The sequence below is a fragment of the Crassostrea angulata genome, chromosome 5, assembly GCF_025612915.1.
Source record: "Crassostrea angulata isolate pt1a10 chromosome 5, ASM2561291v2, whole genome shotgun sequence".
NCBI lineage: Eukaryota > Metazoa > Mollusca > Bivalvia > Ostreida > Ostreidae > Magallana > Magallana angulata.
The window spans coordinates 41,248,723-41,273,918 of record NC_069115.1 but is presented as its reverse complement, the minus strand read 5'-3'; the positions used below and the strand labels follow the sequence as shown (position 1 = coordinate 41,273,918).

The 25,196-nt window shown below is 32.3% G+C and overlaps 2 protein-coding genes across 17 annotated transcripts; one reads left to right on the top strand and one right to left on the bottom strand.

The window, feature by feature from the left end:
- Window positions 1-1,459: 1,459 nt before the first annotated feature.
- On the bottom strand, window positions 1,460-9,573 carry LOC128186272 (uncharacterized). Of its 16 annotated transcripts, XR_008243924.1 has the most exons (8): window positions 9,407-9,573; window positions 5,957-6,131; window positions 5,649-5,767; window positions 5,231-5,405; window positions 4,646-5,141; window positions 3,688-4,498; window positions 3,447-3,544; window positions 1,460-2,415 (listed from the first exon to the last, which is right to left on the bottom strand). XR_008243924.1 is itself a non-coding variant. In XM_052856067.1 (5 exons), exons 3-5 carry the CDS (start codon window positions 3,776-3,778, stop codon window positions 2,253-2,255), a joined length of 357 nt encoding a protein of 118 aa, XP_052712027.1. In that variant the 5' UTR covers window positions 3,779-4,498; window positions 4,646-5,141; window positions 5,231-5,371; the 3' UTR covers window positions 1,460-2,252. The 16 variants fall into 16 exon arrangements, 1 of the variants encoding a protein (XP_052712027.1); XR_008243918.1 differs by adding an exon at window positions 9,072-9,231 and having other exon boundaries at window positions 5,231-6,167; XR_008243922.1 differs by having other exon boundaries at window positions 4,646-4,855; window positions 4,972-5,141; window positions 5,231-6,131.
- A 486-nt stretch (window positions 9,574-10,059) lies between these two features.
- On the top strand, window positions 10,060-21,791 carry LOC128186270 (uncharacterized). Its single transcript, XM_052856066.1, has 15 exons — window positions 10,060-10,307; window positions 12,676-12,806; window positions 13,093-13,222; window positions 13,714-13,782; window positions 14,849-14,964; window positions 16,464-16,548; window positions 16,662-16,916; window positions 17,898-17,992; window positions 18,516-18,632; window positions 19,194-19,254; window positions 19,445-19,555; window positions 19,840-19,904; window positions 20,480-20,551; window positions 20,815-20,984; window positions 21,255-21,791. The coding sequence occupies exons 1-15, from the start codon at window positions 10,092-10,094 to the stop codon at window positions 21,368-21,370; spliced, it is 1,809 nt and encodes a 602-aa protein (XP_052712026.1). The 5' UTR covers window positions 10,060-10,091; the 3' UTR covers window positions 21,371-21,791.
- The last annotated feature ends 3,405 nt before the right edge of the window (window positions 21,792-25,196 follow it).

The following is a 25,196-nucleotide window of genomic DNA, read 5'->3' as shown; positions in this document are numbered from 1 at the left end:
TTTTTTTAATATCAGTTCTTATAACTTTGACTCATTCTTATTTGTCCCATAGACATATAACGAAGGGACCGCTGACTCATTCGGGAGTTCTCTAGTCTTTACATATTGCATAACGAAAACAGTGTTCCGGATGAAAAATGATCTTCCGATTCTAGCAGCGCCCTCACCGGGAGGCATAGAAACCAGGTAAACAATATGGCAATTCATTAGAATGGGTGGCAAACATTGTTGTGTCGTGGGTTGTCATAATTCCAATGCAAAAACAAAATCACTTGAATCGGAAAGAAAGCGGATCAGCTACTTTTCTTTCCCCAAGGACAAAGAATGGAGAGCTAAATTAATTTTAGCAGTGAATAGGGCAGATGCATCATTCAATCCAGACACTGCTCATATTTGTTCGGTGCATTTTGAGGACAAACATTTATTGTTTCACGGTAAATAAGTTAAGAAGTTCAACACATGTATGAATTACCAGTTCTGTTTGATGTTATAATTTATCAGAAAGTTGTATTTTCCAGATTGCTGCGCGTTGCAGTGTCTTCTATGGTTTTTTATGCATGATATTTCTTTGTGGTTACTGATATAAGTACTGAATATGACTTGTATTTTTATTCAAGCAATTCAGTTACTGTGTCATTTACTGCATTTTTAAAACTTCAATCCAGACCATTTGCCAGCACCCCTGAAAACTTCGATCAGCTGCGGAATAACTCATACGGTGCACCGTATCCTTTTTGATAAATCAAATATGCCAATTTCAATAAAGAACTTATAGAAGTAAATTTGCCAAACACTTATCCATTAGAATTTTTTCAAACTATTTCAAATTTTGAAAATATTTAAAAAAAATAAAACATATTCTTTGATATGTACACTACATGACTGTATACTTATTCAGTTTAAAATTTAATCTCATAAATTCACAGGCAATGGATACAAGCTCATCACAGGAAGCTTACCAACTTTAAACCTGCCAAAAAAGAGCATAGAGACACCTTGTGCTCCAGCAAGACCAGACCCAGTAAAATTGATTAACATCATTATCTACATATTTTTTCTATTTTATCTCTACAAACACAAAATGTTCACAGAGCCAGTTGCAAAAATATTTGAAAATTATTGCAGAAATCAGAAGATTTTTAAATAGCATTTAATTTTACAAAATTAATATACAACAGTCGCATAAAACATGGATACTGATACTATTTCAGACCTCTCGCCCAACCCCCATTGTCCCTGAGAGAGTTGTTTACTACTCCCTTGCAGAGGTTCGAAAAGATTTTGAAAAAAATCATAATGGAGATTGGGTAAAGGTTAGAGATGATGCTTTGGTGCTAGGAAAGTATAACCAATCCGCAGGAACCATGGAAAAACTGGTGACAATTACTGATGACCTGGAGGTCACTGTCCGTTTTGGTGGTATTGTTATTGTCAAGTCATCCTTATAATAATAAGCAAATTATACAGTACATGTATTTATTGTAAATAACACCACTGGGTTTTACAAAAGAACTTACGACAAAGTCATAGATATTTTCAGTCTGATGAAATATCTTTAAAAAAAAAATTATGAAAAACAATTAAAGGCCCCCAAAAAATTGTTTGTTGGATTTGCCTCCCATCTCATTCAAATGCCCCTTACTGATAAATTTACTACCAAAAAATAAGGATTTTTTTATTAATACATGTATATGGAGATTTTTATTTTTTTATCGATTTTTAATTAGTTAAACTTTAGATTTAGAAAATTAATCTATTTTTCTATTCCTCCATTCTTCTATCTAGAAACTTCCAGGTGGCAATTCCAAGCAAACTTTTTTTTAAGGATGGCCTAATATTTACAATTATTTTGATTTCCATAAAAATCATATTTTGTAAAAAAATTATTAGTTCCTGATTAATAAGCATTCATTAATGTGGCCATAAGTTGCAATCCTTTAGTTAAACGCAGCCAAGGACTGGTTTCAAGTTAACAATTTTTTCCAAAAACAGAGGTGGTGGTCCAAGGATTCGAGAACTCAGTGGAGAAAATGCGTGTCAACAAATTTTTGGAGGCTGTAGACAAAATAACTAAATGCGCTGGGATTAAAGACAGCCCAGATGTCACTATCAAAAGTTCGCAGGGATACCGCTTTTTTTCCACCCACGTCATTAATGGAAAACCATCCAACAAAAGTGTGATTCGTGCCAATGGTTGCTTAGGAGGAGTTCAGGGCAACGCATTATGTGGTCCTTGTTCTAAGCTTGAATCCTCACTGAATGCACAGGAAAATGCTTCTCCCAATATGCTTCATCCTAAAACCCCTTTGAAACATGTCCCACAAACAACTCTCATCAAACATTTCAAAGTCATCCGAGAAGAGAACAGAAAGCTTCAGAGTCTTGTAGAATCTTTGAGTAGAGGTAAAATAATGTCTGCAATGAAAAAAACAACCAGCAATTCAATACATTATATTTACATTCTACATATTTTTTGCTTGTAAAGTGTGTTGAAAGCTACGGCAGTTATAACACTGTAATGCACACAGGGTACTCAAAGGTTAAAATGACGATTTTTATCATGACTTCACAAACGTTGAACTCTGTTAACTGCAACGTCACAAGCGAAGTCAAAGTTCACGCTTGCGGCTGTTACTGTAGCTCTTCCATTAATATGAACTAACCCTTAGGATAAGATAGGAATTTTAAGGTATAAATCACATTCGCAGACAAGGCATGAAGTTAGAAAAATGTAAATATAAGCATTGAATCATGAATTTTTTGAAGAATACAATCTCATAAGTGCAGCGATGTGTGCACACAAATTTTCATAACGCGCGTTACTTAATTTGTATGCACACACCGCTGCAGTTATGAGCCTGTATACTTGAAAGAATCATGACTCAATGCTATAATGGACCACAAAAAAATAAACATCATTTTTGCATACACCATAAACATATACATTCATAAAGAAACAGTAAATAAATTTATGTTCAGGCATGGAATAATCTTAATAGAGTAATCATAATCAATTGTAATGATTACTCTTCCTCAAGTAATCAACAATGATCTGTAATTATGAAAGTTGAAGGTGCAAGATCAAGATTTCACTCAGACTCATAATTGCTTATAATTTTACATTTGAACATGCATATTAAAGTTGTAGAAATTATAAAATGTTATCTTATCAAGATTGAAATATGAAGTCTTAGATTTCCATAATAAAAATACCTTGTTAACTCATAATCCTAATGAACTTGGAAGGGTTTTTACAATATATTCAGAAGAAGAATCATTTACATTATAGTGGGGGAAAATTGAAGTGATCATTTATTAATCGATAACATGTCATATAGTAATTGATTACACAAAATTCCTCTATGTAACCAATTATTAATCGATTACATTTTAAGTTATAATGCATATGCCTGTTTCAATCAAGTTAATTTGCATAAATTTATTACTTTAAAGGTGAGACAGCTTCCGTTGCTGATGATGTTGGAGAGGGCCTTTTTGCAACTCTTCAAAGTTGTAAATCTGGCAACGCTCTCATGGACCTTTTCTGGGAAGAACAAAAGAAAGCATTTACAACTAGTCCAAAAGGTTTACAATAGCTAGATCATTTTCCGCAATACACATGTTTTTGTAGGAAAGATAATTATAATATTGTTAGAGTTAACAATTTTGGTATACTTAATCTATTACCGTTAATCATTATTAGGAATGAGATGGCATCCGATGATGATCCGTTTTGCCATTTATCTCCGTTGCCAAAGTCCCAGAGCATATGAGTCATTGAGAGAAAGTGGAGTCCTTCGACTACCAAATCAAGCTACTCTTCGCGACTACACTAATTTCATCCAGCCTAAATCTGGTTTTCAGGCTGAGGCTTTTCAGGTGAATATCATTCTCAGATTAATATGATGTACTGGCTTACATAAAATTGTTTTTGTTTTAGTAAAATAAATATTTCTAAATGGCCTAGAAAAGATGTTCAGTGTAATTTAGATTGATCTTTTAATAAACTATTTGGATAAAGGAATTAAAAAAAGTTGCCAAGGACTTGCCATCAGAGAAGAAGTATGTGTGTCTCCTACATGATGAAATGAAGGTCAAGTCGGATCTTGTATATGACAGGAGAAGTGAGCAAGTTATAGGATTCACCAACCCAGAGACCTGGACATTTGATGAGGTTTATACACTTAAAAAGTTTTGAAACATATTGTTAATAAAATCATGATGGCATGTATAACTTTTCCTCTGTTCATATCCTTCTTTGATCTTCTTATTTTCACTTTAACTGCTTAATTCCATTTCCAAAAAACCTTATATGTAGGATGAAACAAAACGAATTGCCACCCATGTCTTGGTTTTCATGGTGATTGGGATTAATTCCAACATCAAAATGAGCATTGGGCATTTCCCGACAAGATCTTCAACTGCTGATGAGTTGTTCCCCTTTCTTTGGAAAGCTGTGGCCTACCTCGAGATAACTTGTGGATTGAAGGTTCAATTTCTAAAAAGATCAAGATTAAACAGCTTGCAAATGATTTATCAAATTTCCCTAAAAAGAATACTCAAGTTTCTATACACAGTATCACACTATCACTTAAATCAGCTTGAAACCATACTTTTGATGTGTGAAATAAACTGGTATATTTACATTTAGGTGATCTCATCCACCAGCGACAAAGCGTCTCCGAATCAGAGGCTTTACAGGCTGCACAGAACAGGGAATGAAGATGTGGTGTTCTTTGCTGACAATCCTTTTTCCGAAGAAAAAAGAAATATCTATTTCTTTTCTGATGTTCCACACCTCATTAAAACCATAAGAAACAATGTCCACAAGTCTCGTCCAGGTGGCACCAAATATCTGTGGGTGAGCAATTGAAATAAATGTGTACAGTCCAATAATAAAAAATTCACAATTATGCAACTATCACCTTCCTATGGTTATTCATTCTTCTAATACAAACTATTTTAGAATACCAACTCAAACATTTTATGGTCGCATGTTGAGACAGTTTATAACGATGACATGCAAGGACAGTTGTACAGGACCAAGCTTAAGTATGACCATGTTTATCTCACTCCTTCATCGACCATGAATGTCCGTCTGGCAGCACAGGTACACATTTCCCAACATGCTCTAGCAGCAGCTAAAAAAGAAAATAATAAATTAATCATTGGCTTCATTTCAAACACTGAAAAATGACTTTTAATAAATACAATAAATTTTATATTAAACCTCTAGGTGTTAAGCAGGTCTGTTGGTAGAATAATGTCTGCCTATTATGGCCCAGAGATGGCAGAGACCTCCAAATTCTTCCAACTGGTGGACAGGTTTTTTGATTGTTTGAATGGGCGGTCACTACATGAGGCCATACGTACACGGAAACCTGACCTTGCTCCATACAAGCAGGCTGATGATCCCAGGTTTGAGGTATTAATAAAGACAAAGAGTCACTCTAACACTATGAGTATGATAAGTACACATAGACTGTATAGTCTGTCCAATATATTTATACTGCACAATTTCTTCAATATTTATAAATACCTCTGGGTTCAAACAATGTTCATTTAATAGTATGAAAATATTATCATATATTATTATGATGATTTTTTTCAAATTTTGGCCGAGAAGGAATATTTCATGGTACACAAACCATAATTTTGTTATTTCTTCTAGTTTTTGAGAGGCGAATTCCTGGACTATTTCAGTAACTGGCAGGCCTCAGTCACAGCAAGGCCAGGATTTACAAAGCAGGAGAGAAACAAGATGGTCCTTTCACATCAGACAATTGAAGGAATCATCATGACAGGTAAGTCAATTTACAGATAATAAATTAGTGGATTATTCTTACATCAAAACAATAATACATACATATTTGTATATACTATATATTCTAAGGAGAAATGAATCTCCTGGTGTGAATATTTTATAACCAAGCAAAATTCATAAATAAATTTTTACCTTGCAGTCAATGCCTTTGTCGAAAGTACAAAATATCTTTTGAGGCAAGGTGTGCCATACATCTTGAGCCAGGTGTTTTGTCAAGACCCTCTTGAGGAACATTTCGGGAGACACAGGGGACTGGGGGCTCGACATGATAACCCCACTGTTCACCAGTTCAGGTGAGTGAATTCCCCTAAATATCCAATATTTACATTTGCAAATATGTTTCCTAAAATGAACATTATATGAACCTAAAGAGTAGCGAAAGTTTTCAACTTTGTGTGAACTTTTTCATGATGTCACAATGATCACAGAACATGCTTATCAGTTGGATTATTGTAAACATAAAATCTCCATTATTTTAACAATTCTAAAGGTTTGCCTTCTTCAAATATAAATAATAACAGCATTGTTTAAAAGTTTACCGGGATATGAACTTTGTTGGTACATGGTCAAATCTTCTGAGAAGCCCTTTGGGCTTCACAGGATTTGATCACTTGACCAACCATGTTCATATCCTGGTGAACTTTTTAACATTGTCATTTATTTCTTAATTGTCAAGAGGAATGAAAGTTTAATCTATAGTGTGTGTTCAATGATGATAAAAATCAACATCAAAATTTCGATTTTTCTACACCTACCAGTTACTAAAACTAACAGGAATTAGAGGTTTTTAAATTTTTTTTTATTGAAATGTCATAGCCACAAAGTTAAATACCATTTATCATAAATTCAGCAAACTAACTCCTTTGTTTTAACAATATTTCAGCTACCATGAAAAATACCATTTATAATCATAAATTCAGCAAACTAACTCTAGTTTGTTGTAACAATATTTCAGCTACCAAGAAAACCAGCTGAGACTACAAAGGTCCCTTGCCATGACTATAATTCCAAAGGGCAACACAGCAGGGAGGACAGGGGAGAAGAGGCAGCCAACTGTTTCAAACAGTCCCATTAAAAAAATCAAGAGACATTAAAAATCTAATAAATTCAATGAACTGGTCAAAAGCTTTTGTTATTAATCAACATTGTAGATATTTTTTTGTTAAATTATAACAAAAGGTAAGCCTTTCTAATACAATAGTCTATAATCTAATGCTGATTGGTTAAAAAAAAACCTGGGGGTAACATTTGGAATTTCTTTTTAAGAATTTCATCACAAAATGTGGGGTTTAAAATCATATAATTCATAATAATGTAATATACAGTGGGTAACTGACAAATACTGATATAAAAAGTGTACGATTTTTATGAAAACATATTTTTCATAGAGGCACCACTCTTTTTCAATTGATTCTGTCCAAAACATTTAAAACATTGTATGGTAGCTAAAAAAGCAAGAACCAAAAATGTCATTTTCTAATACTTCAATTCTAAGACAACTTTCAAGAAATAAATATCAATTAATAGACTTACGAAGAGCTTTTTGCTTGCTTACCATTTTTGTTTTCATGTAAAAATTTTCCATAATTTGCCTGCATTTTGCATGACACCTGACTTTATGAAAAAGGGACAATATTGTTAAAAACAACTGTTCTTGCACATCAGTTTTTGACTCTGTGTGATAAGTACAATTATAAAATATTGAAACAGCATCATTTTCCAGACATATGGAATCAGTAAATTGTTGAAGTGTAGGAACAGACATTGAAGTACACAACTTTCTGAACACTAACTCCAAGATCACAAAAAAATCTATAATATCTGATGATGGCTGCGTCAGAGCACCTCTAGATTTAACAGATACTAATTTGGTTGAACCATCTTTATCGGTTAATCTATCTATGCATTGTTCAGCGTCATGTTGTGAACAAAACTTTTTTTTGCAACGAAATAGCACAAAGCCTGCAATGTAAGCTACAATATCTCTTTCATCAGATTTTAAAACCTTGCTACCTGCAGTATTACATTTTGCTGTTGCTTTACATTGTGGTTTGCTTATGATTTTCTCAGCCGTTTTAAGTGAAATAAAAGCAGAAAGCTGGCGATTTTTGATAATTTTGAAAACTTCATCAATAAGTGAAGGCTGTTGAATCTGGTAGTTATGCCAGGCCTTTTCTTTGGCGGAAGACGAGAAGATTTCTGATTTAATAATGTTGTCTAGGGACTTTAAAGCTGGAACCAACTGGACAGCTGTAATTGTTATTGTATAAATCTCATTTATAATATATTTAAAATATTTATAATATATTTAAAATATTTAAATGAAATTGTTTAACCTCATCCTTTAATAAACAATTAATGAATTCAAGCATAACTTTCATATAGCTTATAGTTTTTATTATATATTATCAGTTCAATTGACAGCATCTTTGTCAAAAATTATTGATAGTATTTTAAAGTTTATATATAATAAATAAGTGACAATTATTGAGTTTCTCTTTGTTTAGTTATTGTATTAACAATGAAACAATGAAAATGAAGATGCAAATTGCAACATGTATAAACTCTTTTGTAACTTCAATGAATTAAAACTGACATGAATTCATAATAGCATTAGGTCACCATATTAGTTTCGATTGCTCCTCTACTGCCATTGAGGTATATATACTATTCAAGAAAGTTACTGTCAATTGAAAACTAAATGATAGTAAATCCAAGAAAGTAACAATGTAACATCGTTTCCACGGTTTCTACAAAAATGTTCCATTTCTATAATCTATGTGATCATTGACATTGCTCGATCTGCAACAGTGCAAGGTTTTTACATGTGCATGTTTGGTGCTCTTGGACACATATAGGGGGTGTGAAGCGATGAATTGAACAATATAAATCGACAACTTATATGGTGGTGGTCGGGAAATAATGCATATCTATTATGTAATGTCAGCTTTAACAATCAATATGTAACTTTTAAAAAGGATAAAGATTTTTTTTTTACTGTTCTAAAACAAACTTTGAAGATTGATTGGAAATTTTTGCCTTCACTTCTTGATGAAATAGAATTTAGTCCATTATTTAAATACAAAACTGACTATCAAATTAAAGCCAAGCTCTGTACTTTTATCAGCTTTCACAGAAAAATAATTATAAAATGCATTAAGGCAAGCCATCAAAGAAAACAACAATAACAGCATAATGTAATATATCAACAACATTGCTTCAACTGGCTCTTTAGAAAATACATTACCATGCACGGACACGAGCATTTGTTTAATGTGCTCTGGCAACATCTCGTCACATTTTAGATCATAAATGACACCCTCAATCAATGCCTCAGTAACCCTCTCCTCTGATTGATTTGTACTAACAACAGATAGCTGTTCAGGTGGACCTTCGGCATCAAAATCCTTATCGCCAATTAAAAAACTTGGTTTTCAAAATACAAACCTGACACAATTTGAACAAGTACAATAACCTGTGTTTTCGATTGAAATAATCAATTAAAAAGGGTAATGGTAAAAATATCGTGGCTAAACACGGAACAGTTATGGTCGATATAGCAGATTGATATGAAGTACTTACCTCAGCTTTGAACAACGCGCTCAAATCATGCAGATCTTCACTCTCTATGATGCTCGCCATGCTATTTCCGATAACAGGAAGTTCGATGTATGCCTCCCGGTGAGGGCGCTGCGAAAACTAGAAGATAATTTGGCGCGAACGTGAGTCAGCGGTCCCTTCGTTATATGTCTATGTTTGTCCTAAAATATTTACTTACATTTGTAACATGAATGGCATGCATATACATATTTTTTTAAATAATTAAATCTCACCTGCTATTAAAGATTGATTTCAGTTATGTATCTCTAATCCTATAGGTTAGCTTAGACTTTCAGTCAAATTGAAGAATATATATCTTACATAACACTCAAAATTTGTTTAAGAACTATAGGCCCTAGTAACACGTGTACGTCATCATTCATGTCATCGTAAGTCTTTTTTGGGTAAAATTTCGATCGGTGTTTTCAATGAAAATTATATTAAAAAAAAATATTGTAAACGATTTTATTGTTTCGTTCGATAGGAAGTACGTCAAAATATGAAGGTGTCCTAATAGTATAGTATACCTCATTAATATTATTGTGTCAGTTCAATTCTGATCGGGATCGAAGACTTCGAAATCTCCATTTCTATTTTCGTTTTTAGCAAGGTAAGAGGGTTCATAGTCTGTAACTTGTTGTCCTGTGTATCTTGTTAACTGTAGGATATGGTTTTTCAATTATTTAGAAAAATACCTTTCAAGTTAATCTCTCGCACGTTTCATTCATTTCAAAAGATGACTGACAGCGATGTACGAGCCCTCTGTGACGAGTTCTGGCAGTGGAGAATGCGACAGAGCCCCGAGTTTGCATCATTCTGTGGAGATCAGCGGTATTCTCATCTGTTAGATGAGATCGATACGAAAGCTTTTCTCAGTTTTGAGGTATCCTTTCTTTTTTAATGAAAGTCTGGCCTCATTGGCCAAACTTTTAAAAGTCTTTGAAGTTCCTCAAGTCAATACTAATCAGTCTCAACTTGACTCAAGTCTGAGTTTGACCTCAAATCTATACTCTTTTGTTTGGAGGATCTGAGTTGAGAACTGAGTAGAGTGATTTGTAATATTTGTGATGTAGGTGGCTGGCCTATACTAATAGAGATATCAGATGTAGAAAAGCCAAGGGAAGGAAACTACCCTAGTTACTTGTGTACTGGCGTTCGACCAGTCCTCGCCGAGTACCATTTCTTGCCAGTACATTGAAACGTCATTTTTCGTATTATAATTTTATGTGTTGATGAAATGACGTAACAATGCAATGGTGAGAAATGTTACTCATCGGCAAGAACTGATCGCATGCAGTAGTGCAGTAACCCCCAAATGATAAATAAATCAAGAAATATCAATTGCTTAATACATGTACAAATTTCTTGCTGCCATGAGAGATACCATTGAACTTTAATTTATAAACCAGTCACCCCATCCAATCTGGTTTTCTGGTTTATTTTATCATCCTGGCATCAGTATTAGCTTATTACAATATTCACTCTAGTAAACTGAAAACTACTGCTGCAAAAAAAAAAAAAAAACTGCAATAAAAAAAACTGCAAGCAAATATGGAACAATAATTTGAGATAGTGACATTTCGCTAAAGCAAAACCAATGACAAATTAAACAGAGCATGTACGTCGACTTGATGAATGCATGTATATTATTCTCTTTTGAGAAATGGACATGCTGGCAGTAACCCTTCATCCACTTCTATCTGTAATTCATTGCCAATTTTGAATCATTATAAGTGGAAATCTTTTTGTTATTTGGTGATCATGTGTCAGAACGTTCATTTATACATGCATCATTGTAATTTAATTTATTCACATCAGCACATGATCAGGTAAACATTAATTACCTGTATTTTAGATAATATAGTTTACATCTTTATATGATTCAGTCCTTTCTCCACTAAACTTTAATTCACAAATGTACTCATAATAAGAACAAACAATATATTTGATGAATGGCAATACCTGTGTAGAAGGAAAGGAGGAATAAGCATAATACATTGAAAACGTATGGCTAGACCTGGAATCTAATTGGGACCCCTGTAATTCTAGTCAGGAGCTCTACCACTGAGCTACCCAGGCCAATATCCACAGTCCGTACAGTACTAACTACTACAATGCTCTCACTTTGACCATGAAGACCCAACACAAGAGTGCACCTTTTCAGGATATATTATAATCTAATGCCTGAACAAGGCAGGCCATGGCACCATTTGTAGTAGGGATTGCTATAAAAACAATATTTACACCTAATGTAATATTTGTTTATATAAGTTCCCATTTTGCCTTAATTCACCTTAGAGTTTACTAAGGCAAAATGGGAATGCTAAATTTTACAGTTATTTATTAACTAAGGCAAAATGGGACTATAAAACCCTTTTGTATAAACAGAGTTAATATCCCTTAATTTGAAAAAAAATCCACCAGGGGGGCGCATTAGCATCTATTCTCCAATTTAAGATAAAAAAAAACCTATTCTCCAATAACAGAGGTTGGTTGCCTGCAGACCTGATAAAGGGAAAAACTTAAATTTGAACGATAAACCTGATAGAAATAATGCATGAGAAAAGTAGGATTAAGGCACGATAGAACACATGCACGATACGATAGGATAGTTACACAATTGGACAGAACAGGATTGTTAAAAGTAACGTCACAGATATTGTAACAAGCAAATGAAAAAATTATATATGTAGACAAAGTTTGTACTTACTGTTCAGTGGATGTAAACACAAAAATTGGCACAATTAAGCTTTAATTGTTTTCAAAACAAGAAAATGCTAGGCTTGTATCTCTCTTACAGCTTGACAGCCGACATCCCAATTTCAGTTACACATGTTACTTTAATAAAGCATTATTTTCAACAAAATAGGGAAAAAAAGTTAACTCAAATCATGACCATGAATGTTCCATCAAAATTATGAACCAAACTGCACTGTATTAAATATCCGATAAAGAACCTGACAATTTGACCAGGAGCTATACAATGATCATTGTGACTATACATACATGTATATGACATCCTGTTGGCTAATAAAAATTCACACAGAAATAATGATTTTTGCAATGCACAGAATAATTTCAATCGGTTACTCTTTTCTCCCTTTTATTTTTACCAATTTGATAAATATTTGACAAAACTTAGCTCATCAAGTGCACTATAGGCCCATGCACATTTAATGATCGAATTTATTGTAGTTATAAAGATAAAAAATTAATCAGCTGATATTAATTTTTTTTTTTAATCTTTATAGTCAGATGTCTGCAAGCTTTTGAAAAATGCAGAAGATATACAAGTGAACAATTTATCAAGCAGTTGCAAGACTGACTTGCTTCTAATGAAGGATCAACTGCAGACATTTCAAAATGGAATGGCATACAAGGGGTAAGTAATATGAGATAGCTTGATAATGCATGTACATGTATGTATGAAAGTGATCATCATGTACATCTTGCGGTCAATATAAGGTTTGTTAAACTGTCTTTTAAACATTGTTTTGTGTGAGCATCATACTCATATTTTATGTGTATGCATATTATAAAAATCCATTTTTTAAAATATATGTAAATGGATATAATTGAATAATTTAATTATGTTAAATTTCATTTCTATTAAAAGTCAAAACAGATTTGATCATAATACTGCTTTGTTTGTTATGTGATTCTCTCAGTTGGTATTTTCCAATCAACTTTATGGAAGGCTTGCATGCTGATGTTCCTAAGGTTATAAGCATGTGCCCAGCTAATACAGAGGAAGACTTCAGAAATCTGAATAAAAGAATTGAATGCTATGGGAAAAAGGTAAGAACTATCTTATATGTATCTGTCAAAAAACAGGTTTCTGTTTTATTGGTATAGTGTTTAAGCCATCCTGTTTGGACGTTTCCAGACCCAGGAGGGAGGGAGGGATTGTTTTTTATTTTTCAAATTTTGAAGTTTTATGGATCAAAAATTGGTTACAAAATATATGAAAACTACATTTTAAAAATATGCAAGGGAAGGGGGGGGGGGGGGTTAATGAGGTGGGAGGCAGTTCCAAATTCCAAACAATAAAGGGGATGGGGATGTTTCTCATATTACATGAATATGATATGTTTTGAGACTGCATGCAGGATATTATTAGATTTTTTTTCTTTAAATAATTAATTATCATATGATATTTTTCAAACAACATGAGAAAGAGAAAAATCTTTTTTGCTCTTTTACATATAATATGTATTACTTAATGATATGGATACATTTAGTTTAGAAAATCTGAACATATTTTTTTTACATGTACTTCATCTTTTCAGGCAAAAAGTTGTATACAGATTTTAAAGGAAGGTGTTGAAAATGGCTATGTTAATCACCGATACTCTGTAGTAAGTTACAATGTAAAGTGTATATAGCATGGAATTGCAATATAATCGGTCAGGATTTGAATTAATTCACTTAATTAATAAATAAAAGTTTCCAATTATTGCATGGTAACAACTAATTGTAAAATCATAAGAAGAATTAAACTTTTAAATTTGAATTATATCAAAAAATATAAGATAAAATTTCAAGAATTTGTATTATTTGCATGCATATACATATACATGACTGTAGATCATACCAGCTACCGTTAAATAGTTATGAGATTGTTTTTTTTAAAGTACTTAATGACATCTACTTTGTATGAATAGAAGAACAGAAGTTTTCCTTTTTAGAGGAATGATCGGCATGATGTCATTGGGTAGCTTCATGTTGAAAAAAAAAATGATAAATAGGATATATCGCACTGTTTTGTTGATTTCCAAAATAGGAAGGAATAAAAAAAAATTATTTCGTAGTTGGGGATATGTATTTCTGATTGAAATTGTTATTAATGTAATAAAAATATAATTTGAATAAATATGTAACCGACAGTGTATAAATGTTTTAATTTCCAGGCAAACTCAATAAAATATTGCTTTTAAATTTGTACAAGTAATTAAAGATTTACACAAAGCTGTCAGTGCATGGTAGACAAAGAAAAGCGAGGCACAATGTGAGGGCAGAAATTTACATCTGTACCTTTGCGGCATGCCTCATACAGACACAACTGTGCTGAAGCCGAACACAAAAACCTATACCAATAAATAGAAACATTTTCACAAACAAGTTAAACATTAATGGAGAAGTTAAGCATGTGCAATGATAAATGTACAACTTTGATATTTATGTCTAGTAGACACCGATGTTATGTAAAAGATCAATTGCTTATTTAAAGTAAGCTAAATTACATTTGGCAGATTAACAATTAAATTTATTTGTTTAAAATCAGACTTCAAGCATGTAAACGAAACAGTTTTTGTCCTTTATATGTTTTACTGTACAGCAGTAAATAAATTTCATATACAAGAAATTCTACCATGGTTTATTAAAGAAAAATAGAATTTACATATCTTTATTCGATTTTTTTAGGAAATAGTACCAGATCAAATAAACGAGATGATCAGTGCTGACCTTACCCCAGAAAAAGACGCCTTTCTTTCTCCTTACAAGAAGTGTCCAACAGGGAATATAGAATCCACAATATGGTAAAAGCATGTCTTAAATGTTAAAGCATTGAGTCAGTTTAATTTTTTTTTTTACAACATTTATTGAATATTGAGATAGATATGGAATATATACTGACCCTTTCCTTTCTCCTTTTGAAATGCCCCCATAGAAAGAGTAATTTGCTTTGCAAATGTTGGTCAAAGAAAAAATATACAGTCAAACTTCATTCTCGAACTACATGTAGATGGAACTGTTTAAAAACTTAAAATACAAGATATCCAAGTATTTAAGATATCGAGGGTAAAATACTTAAAAAATTAGTGATTGGGACTTATAAATCACTTCGACATATCCATTGTATTCGAGATCTCAGTGTTAGAAATATTGAAGTTCAACAGTTTTTGTCTCGACTTATTATTTGCTATTGACTCATCAGTCTCAGATTTTCGATTTCAAAACTGGATTACCATTCTTGGTTCACAAGTCAGAAGGTTAATAAGTCACCAAGATTATCTCAATGTATTGTGACTCTTTACAACTGTGAAATACATGTATCGACAGCATATGACCAGAAGACCAATTGTTGTCTTACTGTGGTTTCATTAATATTTGTTGAATATCAATTTTCGTGGATTTTGTTGTTAAGTTTATCCATAAAATTAAATGAACATTGAAGTGACGTCATTTCTAATAACAGTTTGTATTGATAGGGTCATTAGCCACGAATTTACATGTCCTTGAAACTGTGATTTTTACTTTATCCATGAAAATTGATACCCACGAATATTAATGGAACCACAGTATCATATATACTTTGCAAAGTATGTGTTTACAGTCTTCAATCTTACTGTTGAATATGTGAGTTAAGGCTTTATATGTTTTATTCTATGCAAATGAGCTACTAGAACTATACAGATAAGATTATACAGCCTTAGATAACCAATGTATTTTACTGAGTTCTTCTTATGCACTAATAATATGATAAATCTCAGAGCAAACAGTCACTACTTCATATTGTGACATCATCATTTACAACTGAGAGAACAAAACAACATAAAAAATATAGCTTTGGTGGTAGGGTAATTCTCTACTTCATTTTGAAGAAGATGACTTCTTATAACTTTTACTTTCACTGCATATCATGTCCCTTGGATGTCATTAGGTTGCAAATTTAAACATAACTTAATTTGGGTAAGAGTCAACAATACCTTAATAAGTTCAATGATAAGCTATTGGATTTTAAAATCAAATTTACTGACTCACTTTTATATCAATTCTATGTGCATAATTTTGTACATTGCCTTAATTAACTCACCTGTGTGATATGAATTAAAGTTTGCTAGGTTTAATGCTATACCCATGTCAGATGTTGTCTAACCTATATCTTTAAGAAAAGAGGTATGCTCTGTTTATTTAAAAAAAAAAAACTGGGTAGGGGTTTGTCGGGTGATTTTGCAAGATACACAAACTTGTACATATATGTAGCTTTCAAACATTAAAATGCTGTATAGAAGTTCTACCTTCTTCTTTCTTTTAGGGATAAACTCTTGGAGGAAGCCAAAGACATAGTCAGATCATGTGTGAGACCAAACTTTAAAGACCTGGCCGAATACATAAAAAATGTACTTAGTTTCACTAAATTTTGATCAATTTGACCATTTTTCACCTATAAGCCTTATCTCACACTCTGCTCATAGTGCCTAATGTACTAAGATTATTTCGGTGATGTTTTCAGGACTATATGAAACACACCCGCCCAAGTATTGCTCACAGCTCCCTCCCCAATGGCCAGGCCCTGTATCAAGCCTGTCTGGATTTCCATCTCTCCCTCTCAATGACCCCAAAGGAGGTGTTTGACCTTGGGCAGGCAGAGGTAGAGAGGATCACCCAGGCAATGAGGAAAATTGCCAGAGAGGAGGGATATGGAGACAATATAGCCAAGTTCAAGGAAGCGCTTGGGAAAAGAGAAGAATTTTTCTTTAAAACTCCTGTATGTTTATTTCTGTGATAAGTTTTGTCATTTAACAAGACCTGATGATCTTGCCTTTTATAAAGATCATATTTTTATTACCACCAAACATTGAAGAGTGTAATGAATTGCAAAAGAGTATGGATCGAAATAATGCAAAATCAATGCTAACAACTAACAATATTTTGGCAGAAAATGATTTTTCAACAAGTAAACATTGATATAATTAAGTACATTTCTCTAAGTACATAATTATGTACATATATGCATTGTATGGATGAAAATGATTTAGTAGAATTTTATGTTTCTGCCAAAATTGTGGATTAATTATGTACATATATGCATTGTATGGATGAAAATAATTTAGTAGAATTTTATGTTTCTGCCAAAATTGTGGATAGCCAAATGTTGTACATTTACAATAATGCAAGTGATTTTTACAATATTAATTAATCTAATATTTTAATTTGGATCTGTCAGACTGAGTAAAATCCACTTTAGTGTGTTAATAATTGTATTGTCCATACTTTGATCATACAACAATTTTAAAGTTATGCTACAAATCATTGAAAAACATAAGTAAAAAAAATAAAAGCATTTTCTGAATCAACATATACACCCAGCATACATACTGAAAACAGGGAAAGATTTGCTTCCATTTTAAACAACTCCTTTTGCCCTCTTTTCAGCGGGAGAATGTAAGACTGGGTGAATTTGTATGTCTGTGATTATCTCTCTTTAAACAAAACAGTACAGTCTGGGGCAAAACTGTTTGGAAGACTCAGTGAAGATATCTCTGGGTGAAAATAACCCTGTATACAGTATAGACCAAAAAAGACTGTTAATTGTTTTATGTTTATCAGTGAGAAAATTTGAGTTATGGTAATTACTCTAGATATTTGTGATAGATACATGTAACTACATAAAATTTAATGATATAGATTTATTTAAGCTGTTTATTAAAGGTACACATGTTGATGTACAGGTTACTTTTATTAATAGGAAGATCTTTTGGAATATGTCAACCACATCTGTCGAGAGGAAATCCAACCTAAATTACCTATGTTATTTAAAGAATTTCCAAGCTCTAAACTAAGGTAAATTTGACAAACAATACCTGATATCCAGAAGTATCAAATATACATTATATGTTGAAGTCATATTTCATTATAAAATACATGTAATAATCATTATAAGTTTTTTCCTCTTTCATGTAGCGAAACTATTAAATCTCCTTTTTCATGTTTGTTGCCTTAATTCGAATTTACATCCCTTTTTTTTGCTTAGCTGTTATAAATTATTTCTGTAAAAGGTGCCTACCCCGCTTTTAGTATTTTCAGTACTTTGATTTATTCCCATAGTTTCCTTGTTGTTTAAACGCTTTTAGATAATGAAACAGAGAAACCAGTATTTCACCAAAACTTGAATTATTCAAAGACATGAAACATATGATAGCAGAAGAATGTGTTAAACCTCCTTGAAAATTTTATTCTTATATCATTATATTCAAATGAGCTTTGTCAAATTTAAAAAAGAAAGTTTTTAAACATCTGTTTTTCACTTTAAGAAGGCTTGATGGCTTTGCATTAGTAATCTCTACTCCATTTCTGTCTTCTTGAGAATTGAACAGACCCCTCCTCCGATGGCCAGTGGTCCTGCCGCATTTTACTTCAGTGGTTCTCCAGACGGATCCAGACCTGGAGTATACTTCATCCGAACAACAAACCTGAAAGGAAGGTCTGGAGGAGTTAAGATAAATTATTTATTGATTAATGAGTATATTTGTAGGTTTATATGTAGTGCTGAAGTTTTTCTGTTAAAGTTAGGCAGTCAAGTATGTATGGTGTTTGATTTATTAAGTATGCAGATAAGGTAATTTTAGTTTGACACAATGAATAAAGTTTTAATCATATCAGCTGTGGTTTCACACAAAAGGACTAAATTCACATGTATATATTATCCCAGGGATAATAACACTAGATTTTCAATAGCCATTTTAGATCCAATTTCCCTATTCTCATACAGATACATGTATTACAGATGTTTTCCCCACTGAACATGTAATTTTTCAGAATCATGTGTCTGAATTTTTTTTATTCGTTGATATACAATAAAATATGTTCAAATAATATCAATCAATTTTTATGGCCACTCCCTTTAAAAAACAAGCAATTCCTATTGCCTAGATAAAGAATAAATTCATTTCCTAATCATGATACAAATTGTATTTTTAAAGCACTTCCTAATGATATTATGATAAGAAAAAGAAAAGTCCCATATTTATTGATATAATTACAGTCCAAAGTATGAACTGATGGCTCTAAGTCTGCATGAAGGGGAGCCAGGCCACCATTTTCAGGTAATCAATAAATTGAGTGTAAACTTTAAAAAAAATTAAGTAATGTCCTACAATCACGATAAATACGCTCAAATTAATTCCACCAACCTCAGTGAATGCATTTACACATCCACAAAAACTAATCCATTTTTATGATTTAGAGATCAATTCATTATTAATACCTCTTTTAACCAAATGAAATTAAATGCAGACAATGACTTCAATGGAGATGAAGGACATCCATGCCTTCAGGAGAGCTCAGGAAGACATGAACTATGCATGGGTGCCCTCTAGATTTCCTTTGTATACTGCATATCTAGAGGTATGTTAGAGAATTTCAAAGTAATGTAATAATTCAATCCACATTGTCTTTAGATAATTAGACTCATAACTAATGTAACTGACTTTTATTTACTAATGTTACATTATTTCTTTGTAATATGAGATGTTATTCAAAAAATCTCTGTTTGTTGTAGAACATATCAGGAATATTGTCTGTAGTAAATTCTTAAATTTTACTTTCCGTGTTTATATACATGTATGTTCTCTGATATACAATGCACTATGCATGTAAAAATGTGTTGCATATATTTTGAATAAATGTAGGGATGGGGTTTGTATTGTGAGTATCTTGGAGAAGAACTTGGAATGTACAAAGACAACTACTCTCTGTAAGTACATGTTTTTGCAGTCATGTAATTGAGTGTACTGGTGGTGTTAATATATATTTTTAAATGTCATTGACTCTTTAAGCCAGTGACTAAAAACCCAAGTGAGCTCATATGATAAAAAGTTTGTTAACATATTATCTACTCCTGAAAATTAAGCACATAAACTGAGTATAAACAGTTATGATACGTGTAAGTACCTTTACTTTAATTGTAAATTGTCTGACCCCTTGTGCATGGCTATGGTTTCAAAGTAAGGCTCTTTAGTCATAAAGTAAATGCTGACCAATCTTTTAAATATGTTTAATACCATGGGATATTGCATATGAACTAAACATTGTGATAATTTACAGGCTTAAATGTCTCTGTTGAAAAAGTCATATTCATTGCTCTATAATTCAGGAGGGAAAAGGATTGTGAGCTTTCTTGATTGTTTAGAGAATACGTTATTTGATTTTTAAACATCATACATCTTTACAAGCTATAGTCTGTCCCAAGATATTTATTGTTATTTCCTCATAATTTCACAGGGTTGCCAATTGGGTTTTCTTTCCATTTTGCAATATTCATTTTTACAGATTTGGAAGATACTGTATGGAGATAATGAGAGCAGCACGGTTAGTGGTGGACACAGGAATGCATGCTTTTGGGTAAGCTCTCATTTTGTTATGACATGATTAGTTTACCCTACAAAGAAAATAAACTGATTTTAGTTCAAAGAAATTGTAACAGTCTTTCAAGATCGTCAAGTAATTAACAACACACAAAAAGTCCATTTCACAGAACAGAACACAGTGCAGATTAACAGTACAAGTGAACCTACCAATTCCAATTGATTGTATTATAATATCGAAAGTACCTCTTTATTAAGAATCCTAGTATATATCGTTATATTTTTCTCTATCTGTTATAGCTGGTCCTATGAAAAAGCTCTTAACTTCTTGGAAGAGAAAACTTTTTTGGATAGAAAATCCCTGGAGATGGAGTGTAAACGATACATAACCATACCAGGGCAGGCATGCGCTTACAAAGTGGGGGAAATCAAGATCAAGCAACTCAGACAAAAAGCCATGGAAGCATTAGGTATTTATTTATAAATGGCATTATAGAATGATTTATGTTCAGTCATATCCGGTATATGGAATAAGTTTTTTGCGGATAATTTTCAAATAGGAGAAACCATATCTGGAAATGTTTCAGTGAAGCGTTATTTCAAAATGAAAATTACTTTGTTGCTACTACATGTATGTATGTGATGGTTGAAGGTCTCTAGATGTGTTATATCATTTTATGTATTTGACTTGTTCAGAAATATTTGTACATATGCTTGTAGAATATTTGTTTTAATTTTAGGGGACCAATTTGATGTTAGGGATTTTCATTCTGTGATTTTGAGATGTGGGGCTGGACCAATGAGTTTTCTGGAACAGGAAGTTGACGAATACATTAGACAAAAACTTATAAAATAGTGACATTTAATCTGATACACCATTATTACATGTATATTCAAATATGCTAGTCTTATGCTCTTGAACGAATGTATCCCATTTCATTGAATATATCTCTTGACATATTCATTGAATATGTCTCTTGGGCATTATTTGTTTGAAATAGTTTTTTTTATGTACATTGTCTTTTGTTGTTTGGTTAGTTAAAAAATTTGATTCAGCTATAAACTGGATTATATAGTTAACGGTTTATAAACAATAAAGAGGAGGAATATTTTAAATTGAAAATATCTGAAATGAATAATATGATTGTGTACATATAAGTTAGTTTTGAAATGAGATTTATGTTTTCTTTATAGAGGTGCAATAAGAAACAAATCTCATGTGCGTATACACAGGAGTTGTAAATGCATTAAGTTTAAACCAAACTGAAAATGAATCGAAACATGCCAAAAAACTGCTATCAGAGTTTTCTTGAAAGGCCACTAATGTTTACTTTGAGCGTGCTATGCGTCTTGGTATGGTTCAAGTTAAAGCAATTATTATTCTGATTGACGCATGCTCAATTTATTTGACAAGTATTGATGATGTATTTGTTACTTTTAAAAAGTTGTATGTTAAAAAGGCTGTACGGCACATCTTATCAAAAAACCGACTTGAAAAAATTCCCCTATCGGGTTTGGTATTTTTTGTAATACTCATAAATGTATAAACTTTCAGAAAATTACAAATTTCTCCATTTGTCCATGAAATAAATCTAATTATTCTATTAAAATAACCCATATATTTTTACAACGCAACGAGTTACGGAGTTAAGCCTTCTATACTCCTATGTATTCGTATTTACTATGAACAAAACAAATGCAGGGATTCCGAAGATTTTTCTGGACGTGTTTCTCGATAGAAATATGTGTTTTTAGGTCACCTGAGTAGACTCGGGTGACCTATTGCTATCAATTTTCGTCCGTCGTCGTGCGACATGCGTTAACAATTTTACATTTTTAACTTCCTTTTTAAAATTTACAAGGCAAATTGTTACCATTTTTGGTGTGAGGCATCTCTCTGGTAAGAGGAATCTAAAGTGTGAAATTCATGGCTCTACGACGCCAGGGGCACCACAAGTGGGGCCATATATGCCAAAAAAGCCAAATTTAAAAAAAATCTTTTCTACTCCCACACATGTGAGGAAAAAACTGGTTGCATGTTTATAATGTCCATGAAGCCCTTTACCAAAATTGTGAAATTCATGGCCCCTGGGTCAGGGGTTCTGGCTCTAGGGTTGGGCCAATATGGCCATATAGTAAAAATGTATTAAATCTTAGAAAATCTTTTCTCTACTCCCATATATATTTGTTAAAAACTAAATGCATGTTTATGATGTCCATGAAGCCCTCTACCCAAATTATGAAATTCATCACCCCTGTATCAGGGGTTCAGGCTCTAGGGTTGGGCCAATATGGCCATATAGTAAAAATGTAATAAATCTTAGAAAATCTTTTCTCTACTCCCATATATATTTGTTAAAAACTAAATGCATGTTTATGATGTCCATGAAGCCCTCTACCCAAATTATGACATTCATCACCCCTGTATCAGGGGTTCAGGCTCTAGGGTTGGGCCAATATGGCCATATAGTAAAAATGTAATAAATCTTAGAAAATCTTCTTCTCTGCTCCAATATGTATTTGTTAAAACCTAAATGCATGATTATGATGTCCATGAAGCCATCTACCCAATTTGTGAAATTCATGGCCCCTGTATCAGGGGTTCTGGCTCTAGGGTGGGGCCAATATGGCCATATAGTAAAAATGTATAAAATCATAGAAAATCTTCTCTACTCCCATATATATATTTGTTAAAAACTAAATGCATGATTATGATGTCCATGAAGCCATCTACCCAATTTGTGAAATTCATGGCCCCTGTATCAGGGGTTCTGGCTCTAGGGTGGGGCCAATATGGCCATATAGTAAAAATGTATAAAATCATAGAAAATCTTCTCTACTCCCATACATATATTTGTTAAAAACTAAATGCATGATTATGATATCCATGAAGCCATCTACCCAATTTGTGAAATTCATGGCCCCTGTATGAGGGGTTCTGGCTCTAGGGTTGGGCCAATATGGCCATATAGTAAAATTGTATAAAATCTTACAAAATCTTCTTCTTTACTCCCAAACATGTGGGCAAAAACCAGAATACATGCATATGACTTCCACTAACTCCTCTACCTAAATTGTGAAATTCATGGACCCTGGGTCAGGGGTTCAGGCAGGACATGGGGGGGGGGGGGGCAATATGGCAATGTAGTGTTAATGCATATAATGTTTTAAAATCTTCGCTATTCTAACATACATGTATAAAAAACTGAAAAATTAGCAAGATACCGTATTCACAATTCTTCATTACGTAAAAATGGCTCATGCCTTGTCATTTTTTGAAACATGGATTAAATATTAGCAAATCTTCATCTTATTCATTTTTTATGAGTTACTAGTACTGTATTAAAACGCAAGAAAAAAGTTTCTGGTGTTAATCACATCCATTTTTGTCTTGCTAAAAGGATGATAACTACTTTCTGGTGCCCCTTCTTATTGGATGAATTATATATATATATATATATATATATATATATATATATATATATATATATATATATATATATATATATATATATTCAGTTGCCATAATTCTGACACATATTATTATTATGAGGATAAAAGCATTATCGTTGTTCTTTTAACAATTTTGCAGCGGAAAAGCATCTTTGTAGCCATTTGTTCTTCATTAATGAAGATGATAATAATGGATGGGCCTTAATACGAGAGAGCGATTTGCTTGTCAATACATTGGTTAGAATTATCATGTTTCAACATTTTTCAGTTTTATAGTTTATTCATCAGTCAAGTGAGTAAGGTAATGAAACGTCATACGAAATGAATTCACGCCAGGAAAATGACAATTATTTATAATTGAGGAGACAATTTTTTAAAACTTTAAATTCAGAATTTGAATTCGGTTATGTATAAGTAATACCTATTTAATACAACGAAATGCTAATATGAAATTAGAAAATGTTAAGGTCAATTCGCGACCGTTGCCAAAAAATTAATCTTTAATCGAAAGAATATAGAATAATAAAACAATTTCTAATGATTTGTTTTACATGCTCAGTTTATTAAATAAAGACAATTCAGTGTGAATGAATGCATTTAGAATGCATGGATTATTAAACCGTGCGAATCTGGCTCTGAACAAAATAAATAAATTGTACCATGATGTCTTTTGTAGGTGTTATTGCAAAGATCTATGATTTCAAAAATTATATCAACACAATATCTTTACTAATTTATATTTTGTTAGGAAAGCAAACGCATTCATGATAAATTATTTACCTAAACAGTATCCTAATTATCAAAATATGGTCCTTTAATAAAGAAATAAAGAACATCAGGTACTTAGAATAATGATCTTAAAGGGGCATGTTTACGATTCTGGTCAAGTTTTATTTTTGTGTATTAATTATTTACAATGCTTAATGAATGCATTTCTAATGATAAAATAAAATTTGAGAGTCAGTCGTTGAGTTATAAGCAAGATACAGGGCTCACATTTCTTTGTCATGTAAACAAGGCTTGTGCCCTGATTTTGTTTACATAGGTTCAATATACCAGTAAAAAACGGTTTCAGGCTGATTTGTCTATCTTCTTAATCATTCTAAGCATAAATAAACAGTTCTTAACGTTTAACACAACATCCAAAATGTAATCAAAAGCTTTGTTTACATAGTAAAGACTTGTAAGCTCTGTAACTCGCTTATATCTCAGCGAATGAAACTCAATTT